This window comes from Aptenodytes forsteri, unplaced genomic scaffold, assembly GCF_000699145.1.
Source record: "Aptenodytes forsteri isolate BGI_AS27 unplaced genomic scaffold, ASM69914v1 Scaffold159, whole genome shotgun sequence".
Taxonomy (NCBI): Eukaryota; Metazoa; Chordata; class Aves; order Sphenisciformes; family Spheniscidae; genus Aptenodytes; species Aptenodytes forsteri.
In genome coordinates, this window is record NW_008794747.1 from 3012167 (window position 1) to 3028083 (window position 15917).

Below are 15917 nucleotides of genomic sequence, written 5' to 3' on the forward strand. Positions count from 1 at the left end.
GTCATTAAAAGTAAGCTTACCTGGCCATTAAAAAAAGTAAAGGTGCATGACTAATGAGCCCGTGGTTGCACATTCACTTCAAAGGAACAGTCAACTTCAGAAGCCCCCACCTTCAAATCCTGATTGTTGTCAAGTTCCTGACCACTATCAATATCCCTGTTGCTCAGTGTGTCAGTCAGGGAACTAGACCAACCAAGAACAACTCTTCCCATCCCACTTCCCACTTATTTTTCAGTTTCCTCATACACAGAGCCACACAAACAGCTCTACCAACTAAACAGCAGTCCAGAACAGGAATGAAGTGGCTAAAGCAGCTCCATCATACGTAAGCAGCACTTCAGATGAACATGAAACCACAGTACATTAGATAGTCAACCTCATACAATAATGGAAGTTTACTTCTGTAGAACCAGTAGTATTCTGCATTAAAAAAAAATCAAGTACCTTTAAAAGAAAGCTCACAGCCATCTCTTAGCTATCCTTCATTTTCAATTTAAATTCTCCTCACCCAATTTCAGTCATTTATCAATTATTTTCCATCTTTGTGAAGTATTTACATTGAAACGCAGAATTGACTGAAGTTAGTCAACTTACATAATTTTGAACTTCTTGTATTTTCTTTTTTCCCTCCTTTTAATCTAACTGCAGTGCTCGGTAGATGGAGAGGTATAAAATGTATTACATATTAAGCCAAATTAAAACACATATGGCATCCTTACTTAATAGAAAGTACACCAATGTAATTTCATAGCGTTATTATAGTTCCATCTTCTTCTAATGACTTATGATCTGGATCTTGTACTTCATATTCCATGCTAATGCTGCCTGCTGAATGATTCAAGTTCATCTCACTGGAAGGAAGGAATCCATTTTGTGTTGACTCATGAAGGAGTTCAATTTGTGTCAACGATTCTAGGCTTTCGCTGGTAGGTGCGGCTTTTGGAATCTGCTGTGGCTCACCACTATCTTCAATAATAATGTCCTCTTCATCGCTCTCCTCTTCTCCTTGCAAGAAATTTGCTAAAATATTTGGCGTGCTACTTGGAAGGCTAGATTCAGTAGACTGACCGGAGCTGCCAGAAGTCCGACTGTTCCTCACAACGTTATTTCTCTGGTTTGCTGGTCTTACTGTAATGATCAGGTTACGGCTGTTTGCAATCATCATGTCTGTAACCTGATCAAGGCTTTTTCCTGAAACCTCTATTCCATTCACCTCCAGTACTTCATCATTGACAGCCAGTAAGCCTGTGCTTTGAGCCAGACCTCCAGGGACAAGCCTAGATATGAAAATCCCCGGAACTTTCTCTAATCCATGTGGCGTTACTCTGACACTAGAGCCATCTCGTATGTAGAATCCAAGGGGTTTGTCAGTTCCGTATTTGTAAAGTCGTACCCTACGATGGGTTTCTGGAAGAATATCTACATCTATAATAGAAGACACTGGTCTGAAGTCTTGTGGCATGCTAATGACAATGTGTGGTTTCTTCTTGTGATTATCCGGACGTAACACATTTGATAAGACATTTTTCTTCCTTGTCATAGTATCCGTACCAAAGGCACTGTAGTCTGCATCTTCTGTAAGACATAGCACATTGCTGATTAGATCACTTTATATGCGGTCCATATCGCATTGCTATCGTGTTTTAGGTTAGCAGAATGAAATATCTAATCTAGAAGGTTTCTGGCTTACTACAGTAGAAACATTTCTCTCTACACAAGAAACAAGAGCTTTAAAGTTATGAGATTCAAAGTTTGTAATACTTTTGGTTTCCTACTACCAAAGGAAAGACCGTATACAAAAAAATTAAAGCAAGTTAGCAGCAGTAGAGACACAAAGAACTATATTCTAGCTGCTTGAGAAAAAGGTTAGAATGGAAAGAGTATGTTCCTAGAAACATTTTAATTTTATTCAGAGTAATTCCACTTGTTAGTTTTCTCTCCTCAGGTTTCAGATCATTGGAAAAAAGAATGAAAAAGGGAAAGCAGCCAGTGTGCTTATTACTGCCTAGATCCTGGAAGCTAGCCAAGTGACCTGGATTCAAACTCCAGAAAGCTTATTCCATTCTGCAGTCTTCCCTGCCCCCCATGCAATGTAGGTAAAATGGCTGTGGAGCAGAAACAGAGAGATCTTGCAGACAAACACTTCAAGCAAAACCGTTCATTCAAGCAATGCTGTAACTGCCACAATTTGATACAGAAGTATGCAAATGGCTTAGAATTTTAAAAAAAGAAAACATATGCAAGTCATACAAATACTTCTAATGGAAAAGAAAATGTGTTCTGCAGAAGCAATTCTGATGTCCGAAATGCCTATTTACCAAAGGAAGCTTCCATTTTTCTTTTTAGTATGCTATAACTCTCCAAAAACAATGAACCAAAACATATTCAGATCTGAGTCTCCTTGGATTTACACTTGTATTTTTGCAATGCTGCACAGATTTTTTTTTTCCTGCAGTGGATAAAAAAAATAATCAAGCAGAACTGGTTTGCGCTAACCCTGGGACTCAGAGAAGTTGGGATTTCTTTGTATTATCACATGAAGATGCCATTGGTACAGCCAAGAAAGTAAAAGAGTTGCTATACATTTCAATCTGTGAATTGAAATAACTATGGAAATGCTACCCTAGTGTGAAATTTCAGGAGAGCTGTCAATTGCTGATGAAAAAAGTACACAGTGAGAGTTAGTAAGTCAGAAGATTTTTTTTTTCCCAGGCTAAGATGAAGATATATGGACATGTACCAGTTATAGCTGGACTTTACAGATGCTTTAAGCAAAATAGAACACAGAAAGTAGTTCCGAAGCAATAGTCTAACACCATTCCAACATGTAATACTAACCCCTCCCTTCCCCAGACATTAGGGCTGCTGAAAATAAGAGTTTAAGAATGATTGGTCTAAGGCAGCCTTGGACTTGGTATTCTAAAAGATAAAGGACAACAGGAAAAGAAACAAATTTAAATTAGCCCACCAAAAAAACCAAACAGATTTATTATAAACTTTTAACTTGTGCGTACACAATAGTAACAAAATAGTTCATCAACATGGTTTAAAAAATGTGTCCTGATGATGGCCTCATTTACATTTCTTAATATTTTTTGTTTAAAAAAAATAATCACACCTTAAGGGAGGCAAAGCTGTTTGCTAAAGACAGAACAGCTTTGTATTAAAGTTTACAAATAAAGTTGTTCAACAATTTAATTGACACAAACAGGAATTATTTCTGAAGACAGACAAGTCTACATGGCCACACTATACTCTGGAGTTGCTTTTGTGACAATCTCAGTTACTTTGGGAGGACATGGAGGCCTCTATAATATTATATCCACCTTGCATAGTTAATTTTTACTTTACTGTTTCTCAGATTTGGCCGTCTTCACCCAGACTGGTGTTTCTGCAAGAGTTACTGAATGAACAAAGGCAGCACTAATACAAATTATTCCACATGTGTTACTTTAGCAGACACCCCACAGTGCTCTCACTTTATGTGAGAAAGTGCATATTAACAGCACCCTAGGGACTTTTCTCTCCCATTTCACCCACTGAGACAGTCTCTGCAAAATCTGTTTCCCTGCCTTCTTAGGATCAGCAGGTAAAAATGAAGCTAAATCAAGGACTGGGACAGCAAGAACAGTATGAAGTTTAACAAAGACAAGTGCTAAGTCCTGCACTTGGGATGAGATAACCAAAGAGCCCAGCACAGGCTGTGATCTGTGTGGCTGGGGAGCAGCCTGCTGAAAGGGACCTGGGGGTCCTGGTGGACAAGCTGAACATGATTCAGCAGTGCGCTGCTGCAGCAAAGGCAAACTGGATCCTTGGGCTGCATCCACAGCGGCATTACTGGCAGAGACAGAGATGTCATCAACCCACTGCTCAGTGCTTGTCAGGCTGCACCTGGAATACTGTGTCGAGTTCTAGTCCTCACAATTCAAGAAAGATGTAGACAGACTGGAGAGGGTCCAAAGGAAGGCCACGAAGATGATCAAAGGGCTGGCAAATCTGCCCTATGAGGAAAGACTGAAGGAGTTAGGTCTTTTCTCTCTGAAGAGAAGGCTCAGGAGGAACCTCACTACAGTATTTCAGTACTTAAAGGGTGGCTGCCAAGAGGACAAAGACACATGGAGAAGACAGGGCAATGGGTACAAGTTGCATTGGGAGAGGTTTCATCTCAATATAAGAAAGTCTTTTTTTTTTTTAACAGTAAGAACAATCAATCACTAGAACAACCTCCACAGGGATGCAGTGGAGTCCCCATCACTAGAGGTTTTCAAGATGCAATTGGACAGGGTACTAGATAATCTCATCTAAGTTTCCTTTCCCATAAAAGGTTGGACCAGATGATCTTCTGAGGCCTTCCAACCTGGGTTGTTCTATAATTTATGAATTGTACAAGGAAGAGTAGGAAAGTAGAAGCAAACAGAAGAATCTACACTAGCTATTCTTGAGAATGTTAAATTAGATCATTGTGAATACAGGAAATAATTTTTAGTTTATTTGGGAGTCTGAAAGGTTCTCTTAGAAAAGCATGGAATTATTTTTCTTCTGCAAAAGAGGTTAAGGAGAAAAAAAAATCGTAATTTAAGGTTAAATTAAAATAACATTAGATCTCAACATCAAGTAAGAAGGCTTTAGAAATAGCCTAAAATCTGTTCTTCAGATGCCTAAAGAGTGTTGTCAGTTGTGTTGAAGAGTGGGTTGATTAAAAAACAATCCAACCTCCCAAACCAAAGCATAACAGGTGGACCACGTCTGAAGTGTAAAACACCTCCAAAAATGCAAACTTACCATTTTGTCTGTAAAACGCATTTCGGGATAACTAACTGAAGATCAGCCATTAAAAATCCTGTACTCCATTGCTGAAAACTAACATGCTGATTTTTCAGACAACATGGAGCAATTCTTTTAATGTTTGCTTAAAACTTACGATCAAAGAAAAAAGTGTGAGAAGTTTTGCCCTTATCTCTACTGACAACCCATCCAACCAGTTTCAAGTTAGACATCTGGTCGTTACATTGGGAGGATTTTTGCAATTCAATGAGTTGCAATAGCTTCTCTCTTTTATTTGGAACTACAATCGCTTACAAAACAACTTGGAAAGGGCAATTGTGAAATAAGATACTAGACAGAAGGGTCTTGCTTTAAATATCTTTTACTGCTAAATACAAAGTAACACAATAACAGCAAGAAAGTGATAGTATAGGTGAAGAGTTTAGACAAACAATAGACAATGGTGACTTGAATATTAGAATTAAGAATGTTAATGCGTTCAAAGGTTATTTTTTTAGGTCATGGATTTCCCCCTCCCCCACCAGCAGCTGGTATGCATCTTAGCGATCTCAAACTATGTAAAAACTTTTTTGTGCAGTGCATGTCTAAGTAGTGTAGATCTCTGATACTTTAGAACTCTGGTTTTAAGGCTGCACGATCAATGGTAAATTCAACAAGACCAGAGAAAAATATTCTAAGGACCAGAGTAACACTGCATGGACAAGACATGTAATTTTGCCTCATTTCAGAAGTTTCACTTTTTTGGTTTGTAGTGGTGACATATTTCTAGGCATTTAACACCGCATTGCTCCAGGAGAGCTCTGTTCTTTGGGAAGTTCTCCGGAGAGCCAATGAGTAAGTTGGAAGCATTTCAACTGATTAGTTCCATATTGTTCAGACCTTAAGCCATATTATGCCTTTTCTTTTTTTTAGAGTAAGCTCATCTAAAGAAAATAGGAAAATCGCACATGCACAATTTATTTGTGCTAGAGTGCCAGTTGCTGATGAAAATTCTAGGATATAGGTACTAACATATTGGTACCAGTGAAGCACTAGGTTTCTACTGCTTTTAGTACAAGAGTTGGTTTAGAAACAGTACACAGGAAAACAGCGTATCAAAACATTGTCAGTATTCATTTTCTTACAAGTGCTCTTCCACATGCACTGCAACATTAAAAGGTATTCAGTTTTTTAGTTTTTCTCCTTAAATTCAAAGTGCACAAATTCAGATTCTTGTCAAAGAATCAGAGTATCTGGTATTTTACACATTCTCTCATATCAAATGTATATCATATTCGACATTCCCAGCTTGCCACAGTGGGCTGTAAAGCTTCTTCACCTCCACAGTAGGCCACATACCAGGATCCCTCTCCTGCCACTCAGACCTTCTGTGCCTACATGGTAAGTTTGCCATGTACTATATATACAAACATATACACATTTATTACATCCAAGAAATAGACTTACTGTGTCCTGCAAACGATCACAGTAAGTTTGTGCTCTTTACTCAACAGTTAGATGTAGAATTATTCACAACTTCCTTCCCCGACAAGAAATGAGTGAACAAAAATAATCGCCCAACTTGCCTTCCCACAACTACCAGCTGATAAGGCTTAAAATTTTTGTCCAAATCAAATTTTTCCACAGTTAGTAGAGAAACATGAAGATCAGTTGCGAAAGGACTGGCTTTGAAAGAGATATTACGTAAATATATCTGTATGTGAACTAACAGCTTCAAAAGTGTTTTTTAAACAAAAACTAAGATCAGAAAAACGTTCATTGGAAGAGACATGAACTTTAAAAAGTCTCTTTCAGAAGACAAATATACAATCAGAAATCTTAACACTGAGCTGGTGCTTTTGCTTTTAGAAACTTACTTCTTAAGTTACATGACACATTGTTGAAGAAAAAGCATCCCAAAATTGCAAGCCATATGTAAAAACATTTAAGAAACTATAAAGCACCAGAGGGTAGTTCTTTTGCATTGTAACTAGGCTTAGTAGTCTAAAAATTCAAAACTAGCACAAACCTTAATATATACAGCTAAAGTTACATAATTTGTGGGAAAAAGAAATAGTGAAAGGTTGATGAAAACTCATCTCTCCAAATCTCAGCCAAGCAGCATGACTCTGTTTAACCTCTCTTCCACTGCTAAACAAATTTTCTAGAGCAATACTCTTGAGTACAAAAGCATCTTTGTTCTGGCACCTAGCTAATCAGTTTAAAGCTGCAGCGGCAAATATTTTGGCATAAAGCCAAAGGACAAGGTGTTAACTACAGATAGCATTACGGAGAACGTCCACATAGTGCAAGAATGATTTTTCCCCAGCAGTTTCAAGCTCAAGGTGCTACCAATCTATATATACTTATTACATGAAACTTAAAACAAAAGCCCACAAATGCCAAATCTGCTTTCAATTTAACATTGTTCAAGACAAATTTAAAATGTTTTCCTGATCTATTTGCAAAGCAATGTAGAGTTACCCCTCAAGAATTAAATTTTCAAAACCCCCAATCATTAGTACATTTGAATACAGATGCAATTCAGCATTTTTTAAATAAGCCCCAACAAATCTTGCCTCTTATTTAGTCACAAGTTATAACAAAACATGGTTTTAGGAAACTAACCTACGTTTTTAGGAAGATAACTCAGAATAGCTAGGATATTCCATACAAAGCTGTTTAAAAAGCCAACTCCTCTTACCTTTCACCAAAATAAAGCTTCTCGGTGAAAAAGTCTATCCCAAGAGGCACAAATGAATTAACCAAAGAACCCACTTTTTACTATGTACGGCCATGTACATGCAAAACTTGCAGGAGTTGTATATTGTAATTTAATATCCTGCAAGTGAGTTTTAAGGACATTGTAATGAAATATATCTTTTGTTAAGTTATCATCTCTATTATTCTTGTATTTACAATGCAAAGTCCCCCACATCAAACTGCCCTTCAGGGCCTGTGCAGACTATGTGTGTCCCCCCACTACTATCTTCAGTAAGATTTTTCTCACAGACAGAGCGACTCCCATACATCTGGATTTAATCATGCTACATCAGTTTAACCTTCCAATTCCAGATGTCAACAATACCTGTTAATCTGTTAAACTGCAGAATGAAATTCCAGTACGCAACTGTTTTCTGCAAACTGACAGCCATTCTTGACTTGTGCAATATCAAGCTCCAGTTTAGATTTAGCACTGGAGCAGTTTAAAATATTTTAAAGTAATTTAGTTAAATACAATTAGAAGAGTTTAAGGGGAATAATGTGATTTGATTTCATTTCATTACAAGATCTCTAGGTTTCTTACCACATTAACCAATATAACAAGATATCTAGGTTTCTTACCACATTAACCAATATACATAAATGCTTAGGACAGACAACTGTCTAGCTTTCATAAATTAGGAGTCAAAATCGAACTGAAAAGAGTGCTTACTCTGGCGTAACAAAACTTCTCAAATTTTGCAGTCACATTATCACAATTGTCACTTACTAATAATGTTGCAAAAGCATCTTGTTGCTCCCATTTCAACCCCTTAAGGTGTTCCTTGGATGCAGTATACTAAGAACTTAATACTATTTACCCTAGATTTTATTGTAGTCTGCTCATACCTTATGTTAGCTTTCCACAAATTGCATGTAGCTTCTAAATAGGTAAGACAGTATAATAAAATTTCCTATCTTTTAAGACAGCAAAAACTTTCTCTCTTTCCCACAGTGGCTTTTTGCCAAAGATTTTAAATTCCCAACTACTATTGCTGGAAATACAAAAAAGGCAAAGTCCCATTAGAAAACCCACAGAAATTTTTCAGATGATTTAAGAGAATGTATGAAAGCCACGAGAAGCCTTGCAGGTGGAAAAGTAACTTGTGTCACTTATTACAGTTCCAAAACAGCACAGATCAAAGCTGCCCCATCAATAGCAGGTATTTGTTCAGACATTTGATTTTCAATTTCAGAGGTGCAGCCAATAAAGATCTGTGCAATCGGATGAATTAATCACACCTAAAAAAATTATGCTGCACAAATTATGACACATCTCTAACTCCTGCAATTCAGCTTTAGTTACAGGCAAATTATTACAGATAAAATACAGAATCAAGTTATTTTCTTATTTTCCAAACAAACCAACCTTTGTTCTATATGGCAAAGATGCTAATGGAATCAAAGCCTCAATTTAATCAACAGAAATGATCAAAGTGGTCACAACTAATTCAAAACAAAGTACAGTGCTGGACTCAGATGCCAGCCTGGCTTCTTTATTCGCTAAAACTATATAGCCAGAAGAGTCTAGTCTCAAAGGAAAGGTGGTAACAACTGATACTTTCTACATAGCTTTTCCTGCTAATCAATTCTTGGCATGACAAACTTAAGTGGGTTAATCTTATTTCTAGTTCTATGCATTATATAAATTCTATTATCAATTCCTCACACCAGAGTAATAAGAAGTAATCCCTCATGCTTTAAACAAAGGTACAATGAAGGTATAAGGTGTTACAAATGTAACACTAGTAACAGTCAGCATTAAACATGTAACACTAGTAACAACCTAAAAACATATGGTGTTAAAATATAAACGCAATAATCCCAGTCTGACAAAGTGGCTTATCCGTTCTTATCATATGGCTACTGTAGGACACTAAATGGAATCACAGACCTCTTCTACCTCTAGGTTCTATTAAAGCAAATAGTTCATTCCTTTGGCAATTCAGGACTGAAAACATAGGCCTTACTAGACTATACTATCCTCAATACAAACAAACCCACATTTTGTCAGCAACACAGCAGCTGGCAAGCAGCCACGCTATTTTTGAATATTGTTTTTGTGTCAGGCTGTTGTGGAGCTTGTTCATTTTTTGGAGTGGGAAAGTTGATAAAAGCTTCCGATGCCCAAGTATTTTCTAAGGAAAACAAGCCTGTCTTAGCAACAACCAGAAACAGTGCACATCTTTATAAAATAGCTAAGCAAGAAGCAGTCTGCTATTCAAAGATCAGTTGACTGCCTTATTATGATAGGACTTGCACATGCATGTGTTCGTATACATCTATACACACAATGCATGCACACTCACACTTGTATGCAAGTAAGCAGAACCTGCTTTCTGCACTTCTTGGATTTCTCTTGACTTCTCTGCATTAAAACAATTTCAAGTCACATCACTAGATTTCTCCCCTCCCCTTCAGTTCCATGTACTGATTATGTTCTCCTGGACAAGAACAAATACAACTTCAAATCTGATTTTTTTTCCTTCATGAACAAAAGCAGACACTCAAAAAAGACAACCAGAACTTTGTGCCTACAAGACATGCTATTTTTAAAGGCAAATCAACAAACTGAGCAGCACTCACATTTGAGGTTTGCTAACTGAAATAAGCTTGTCATTTTGAAAACTTCAGAATGTTTTATTAGGAAAGTGTGATAAGAGTAGCATATTACAAAGTTAGTCTTTAATTTATACTGACATTTAATACTTCATGCAATTAGACTTCCAAGATTCCTTTCCATCCTGTAATGGCCACTCTTCTTGTCTGATCAAGATCAGAATTTTAAGTGAAAGGCATCCAACATACAGAGCAGAAAACCCTAGAGGTTTAAAGCTTATTTTCATTTGCTTACATAAAACCAGAAAGAAGCATTTGCTAGAGATTTAACTTGACTTTATCTAACTGAACTAAATACAAGCAAAAAAGCACAAAGTATAAATAGGTTGCTCGAGGAAGCTCTTGCAAGAGAGATGAGTTGTGAATACCATTCATGATCCATAATTATTATGGAATTCAACATGATGAAATAGGACTGAAAGGTTTTTTTCCTCCATACGTCACACTGTTTATCGCAACACAGTATAACTGGATAAACAGATGATTCACAGACTTCAAGTGCACTTACCTTTTCTCTGAATGAAAATCCTGAGTAGAGGATTGGCTGTGGAAACTGCTTTATGATAATTGTCATCATTATTGATAGGCAGCAGGTCTCCATGAACATCGGTATATCCCACTAGAACATCAACATTTGGTATCTTGTGCACATGCTGCAACAATCCATAGAACTCCTCAAACTTTCCAGGTTTGGATCTCTCCAGAGAAAATCGTCGAAATTCTGCTCCAAACTACAACAAAATGTATCTTACATCATTAATATGGAAATCTAACATCCTCAAACAATAGAATAATTTCTATTAGAATGTTAAACCAGAAATGTTATGGAATTAAAAGTGCACTAAAAACTACATCAATAATTTTGACGTGGCATAAAAAGGTCAGTTTAAGCTGTTCCTCCCCCCACCCCCCAAGTTATAACTATTTTTGGTCTTGATAAAACATGCAAAAGTTGTTTTCATTGTTCTGTTTCAGTCAAAGCGTTCACTAATATGGGAGCTTAGCATTAAGGTGACAAACTAGTGCAAAAGTAATTGCAGATTCTTACATGCTTATGGAAACAGCCAAATTCATACCCAGCACTGATGCTGGTGGCTCAAAAACAAGGTTACGATTAACCTCCTATGGTATGTGACTACCTGGAACTTTTTCAAAGAAATTTCAGTGCAGTTTAGAACAGTATGTATAGATTGTTATACAATCTATATGCAAGACAGTAGTTTTCGGATTCCCAGTTGTTTGGACAAGAAATTAAAGAGCCACTTTGCCTGAAGACTACAAAGAAAGGCTGCTGCTTTTCAGTACAAACTATATGTTCAGTAAAGCTTTAGTGAGCTGATCTCAAGCCAATTCTGCTCTTTATATCTCTCTTTAGGTAAGGAGGCAACCAGCCACTACTCCTTAAGAGCATTCAGAAGATTTGCCTGCATGATCAAGACTCAAATCTTGATTGCACAGTCTTTTAAAATGTAGGGTATTGTATACAGGGTATAAAACAGACAAGATTGAGAAGATATGCAAAAAACCATTTAATCACTGGCACTGTACTTTCGGGGTAGGATTTGCATTTAGTCAGTATGATCATTCAACAAAAAAACCCAGCTCCCTAGTCCACTCAGGCTTCAGTCTCCTAAATCACCTATATAACAAACACTTAGTAAAAAACAATGCTAGCAATGATTCAGTGGTGGTAGGCATAAGACTAAACTGGGTGCAAATAAAAGAGTACACATTTGATGTAGACTAGACAAATTGTAATTTTAGCAAGCATAACTGGTAAAATTAGTGTTCTGCCCAACACGGGCAGGACCCAAAGCAAACAGAATATTGGATAAAAATTAGTCCAAAACCTTCATATCAGGCACGCACAACACACCAAAAATGGTAAAAGGAATTAAGAGATAGCAGCAGCCAGGTTACTAAAAGCAGACCAGCTTGTATGTGAATTAAAAGGGTAATAAACTAACCATTAAAAAAAATAGAAAACAAACAAAAAAGTCAGTTGGTAGCTTTTTTTGTGAATTCTATTGCTGACCTACAGATGACATAAAGACTTTAAATAATTTATTTAGCAAGTTTAGTTTTAAGTAGAACAGATGGACATAAAGACTTGTTTAGCAAGTTTAGTTTTAAGTAGAACAGAAGGGCACATGGAACAAAATGCTCACTGACTGAAAGTTTGAGCCTCAGTATCACATACTTGGGTATACGTTACACACAGTAGATGTGAAGGTGCACATTACCAAGCCTCCAGACCAGCCTTTACCTCACATTTGATTACAACCTTTTGGAGAATAAAAGCTTTAGAGTTCTCACATACAAACAAAGGAATGAAAATAAGGAGACAAGGACCCTGTTGTTAGCACATTAACAGCACACTAACTCAAACACAGCACAGTAAAACACAGTACACCTTCCAACACCCCACCTTCCTCCAAAAGTTTCAAATAAAGGAATTATCTGGGAACATTCCTCTTCTAGAAATACTCCAATTACAGTAACATTAACTAACAATAAGGCAGAAGGGATGATTCATACGTGCTTACAAGAAAAGCAAAGAAAAGCTTGCAGGAGGAACTCCCAGCACATCAGAAGCAGCAGGCTTAATCATGACATCAGTGAAAGACTATCCCGTGTCTCTCAAATCTTTCTTCAGCTATGTGAAGTATGGAAGTGTGGAAGCTACTGGAATTGTCCATGCACTGCATCAATTTCAATTGTTTGGCTTCGAAAGACTACATAGTTTAAACATAATTCAGTAATAAAAGTTTAAAGTGCCAACAACCCCACTCTCAATTTGGAGTAAAAGTTAAATCCTATTGCAGCAACCATACAAAGGGCCAGATTTTCAAACGTGTGATTTTTATTTTTTCCCCACATGATTTTATACATAGTTGGTGCAAACACCGAGACTAATAATCTGGCTATTACTTCCTAACACGGTTTGCCATATGCTCAATACTATTATAAAGCAGATAAAGACAGAAGTAAAACTATGCAATTTCATAGTTTATTTTACCCCCCTGAAATGTTTTCATCAAATGCACTCCATTCTATTGAATAGGCTGCACTTACAACTTATAAGTTTAGAGGAGATGAAAGATTGGAAGAGACTAACTTAAGAAGAGAAGGCTTTTTGCCACCTGAGCTCTTTACAAATGCATGCTGTTACACTGCTAACTCATCTGGGAATACACAGTACAAGCTATGTCAGCATACTAGGAAGTTACTAGAGATACTCACTGAAGTAAGACTTACTCATGAGAGACATCCATGTCTTACACATGACTTTAAGTCCAGTGTAACACAGCATAATGCTAAGTAAGACTTACTCATGAGAGACATCTTTAAGTCCAGTGTAACACAGCATAATGCTGCTATACTGTAAGTCTCCAGCAACGATAGACCATGAACTACAGTAACCATATCTGTCTTATCAGTATACTAGATTTCATTCTGAAAAAAATATTATTCCAAGCCATAAGAGAGAGGGGGGGGAAACCTGAATTTTATATCTAGAGAACTAGAAGTTTATTTTGGGGCTTTCATACCATCACCAGGAACTCTAGTCTGGGGTATAAAATTTTATTTTCTATGAAGGGTTAACTGGAATTAAGATACTATGGGGATTCCCCAGGGCAAGTTCAGACCAGTTACCCAAATTGAATAAACTAGACTAACAAAAGGATTTTGCTCATATAAATGCAACTACAGTTGGGCTGCACTGGCACAGCTTTGTCAGTTGGGGCATGATTATTGATTTGGAATATCTAAATAAAGAGCTGTACATCTCTGATAAGCCTTCAAAGCCTAGGCCGCTCCACAGTAATGGTCCCCTCCACCTCCCACACAAGCCTTTCTTCCTTCTCTTTATAATTGCTTATCTTCATAAAAGGAAGATGACTCCTATGCTATATTAAATCAAGGTGCTGTTAAATAATGCATTAGCAACAAGTAGTTCTAGGAATGCCTTGAAACCTGCTTCATAACATGCACTTAAGAGCCAGTCCCTATTCATTAGAACTTCTACATTTCTCTGTACAAACACCAAAGAACACATCACACAGGTGATCCCTAGATATATTTTAAATCAAGGAAGACACACAACAGGGGAGCAGCAAGCCTAGAGTTTTGGGCTGAGGAAACAAGTACTTTGTTTATAAACACATTGTACTGACTGTTTTCAACCTTACAAGAGCACAGATTAAAAAGACTTCACCAACCACAGTAACAGCTGTGCTTCACTAGTATTTGAAATCATGGCTACCAGGTATTCCCTGTGCTTTCTGGGTTTGCCCGCATGAAAAGTTAACACTTTAAAGAAAAGTCATCATCATTCAAGCTATAGACCAACCATACATTTTCTAGAAGTTTCAACACTATGATATGTTATCCTTAAAAAACCCACGCAACACCACAAGTCCTGACTGCGTCACCTTTACTGCTACTGTAACACTTGCTTAGCAGGGAAGGAAGGTACAGAATACAGACAACAGACTGTAGACCAGTTTAAAAAAAGCCCACAAGAGATTTTTCTACCGATGGAAGAAAACACATTCCCATGTAGGTGCACCTGCAATTTGTCTAGACAATGAAAAAGAGGTTTTAACTTGAGTTACACACGTTTAACTAATAGCTTGACACTCCACCTAATGCTGCACACCCAATGCTTCTACAATTAACTGCAGAATGACGTTAACAAAATACTACAAATATAAACCAGAACAAATAAATCTAATTTCTTTCAGAACGTCAAAGTTTTGTCAGCAAGACTTTGCCTAACCAGCACATGAAAAATTAACAATAGGAAGAATGGATGCAGATACACCCATGAGAGAGTTTACATTACTGTGCAAAGCTTTGAGCACAAGAAACTGTTGGTATAAGCCGTAACACACAGACACACACTCATAAAACAATTGCCAGCGTAAAATCCTCAGATAGCCTCTAAAAGAAGGCAAGCTCTACTTTAACATAAGTTAGCCAGGGCTTACTTCTACCAAGTAATGCAAGCTATAAGAATATGTTCTACGCCACGAAAAAAAAAAGTAGAGAAACACATAGTCACTAAGTTAAATAAAAAAAAAGTACATAAACAGTCACTAAGTTAAACAAATGTACTCTTTTTCTAATTCAGATGAAGAACAGGTTTTGGAGTTTGTGAATTATGACTCTAAACACCTCTTTTGGTCCAGTTATCCCAAACTTTCCACAAACATCTACTTCTCCGTATGTTTTTTAGTCTATGCAGAAACTAAGGGACCAACTCCACTAGCGTGTTTTTTTTAAAACACTTCAAAAATACTTATTTTCCCCCCCTGCAGACAGCGCGCCCAGTAAGCGACACCACCACCTAAGTCCCACTACCTCAGCCTTGTAACAGCTGAGCAGCCCGAGGAGACCAGAGGGAGCTGGCTGGAGCAGGGACAGGCAGGTGGGGAAGGGAGTCCGCCCCCAGCCGCAGTCCGGACACCACCACCTCCCTGAGCCCGGCCGGCCTGAGGGGCGCTCAAGCGACACCGGGGCCGCGCACCGGCGGACACCGGCCCCTCGCCCCCGGTGCCACCTCCAGCAGGTGAGTCAGCAGCTCTCCCTGCCCCCCATCCCCTCACCGACCTTCTCCACAGCGACACTACGACCAGACGCCCCCGCGGGGGAGGGCCGGGTCAGGCCAGGCCAGCCCAGGTCCTTCCCGCCCCGGCGCCGCCGCCGCCCGCGGCCCTCCGGCGCGGCAGCCAGCACCCACCTTACTCTTCACCTCCATGGTGCCC

The 15917-nt window shown here is 38.1% G+C and overlaps 1 protein-coding gene across 1 annotated transcript; it reads right to left on the reverse strand.

The window, feature by feature from the left end:
- Positions 1-368: 368 nt before the first annotated feature.
- Positions 369-15911, reverse strand: PARD6B (par-6 family cell polarity regulator beta). The gene is made up of 3 exons (XM_019470704.1): positions 15893-15911; positions 10655-10877; positions 369-1575 (listed from the first exon to the last, which is right to left on the reverse strand). Exons 1-3 carry the CDS (start codon positions 15908-15910, stop codon positions 746-748), a joined length of 1071 nt encoding a protein of 356 aa, XP_019326249.1. The 5' UTR covers position 15911; the 3' UTR covers positions 369-745.
- Between the last annotated feature and the right edge of the window lie 6 nt (positions 15912-15917).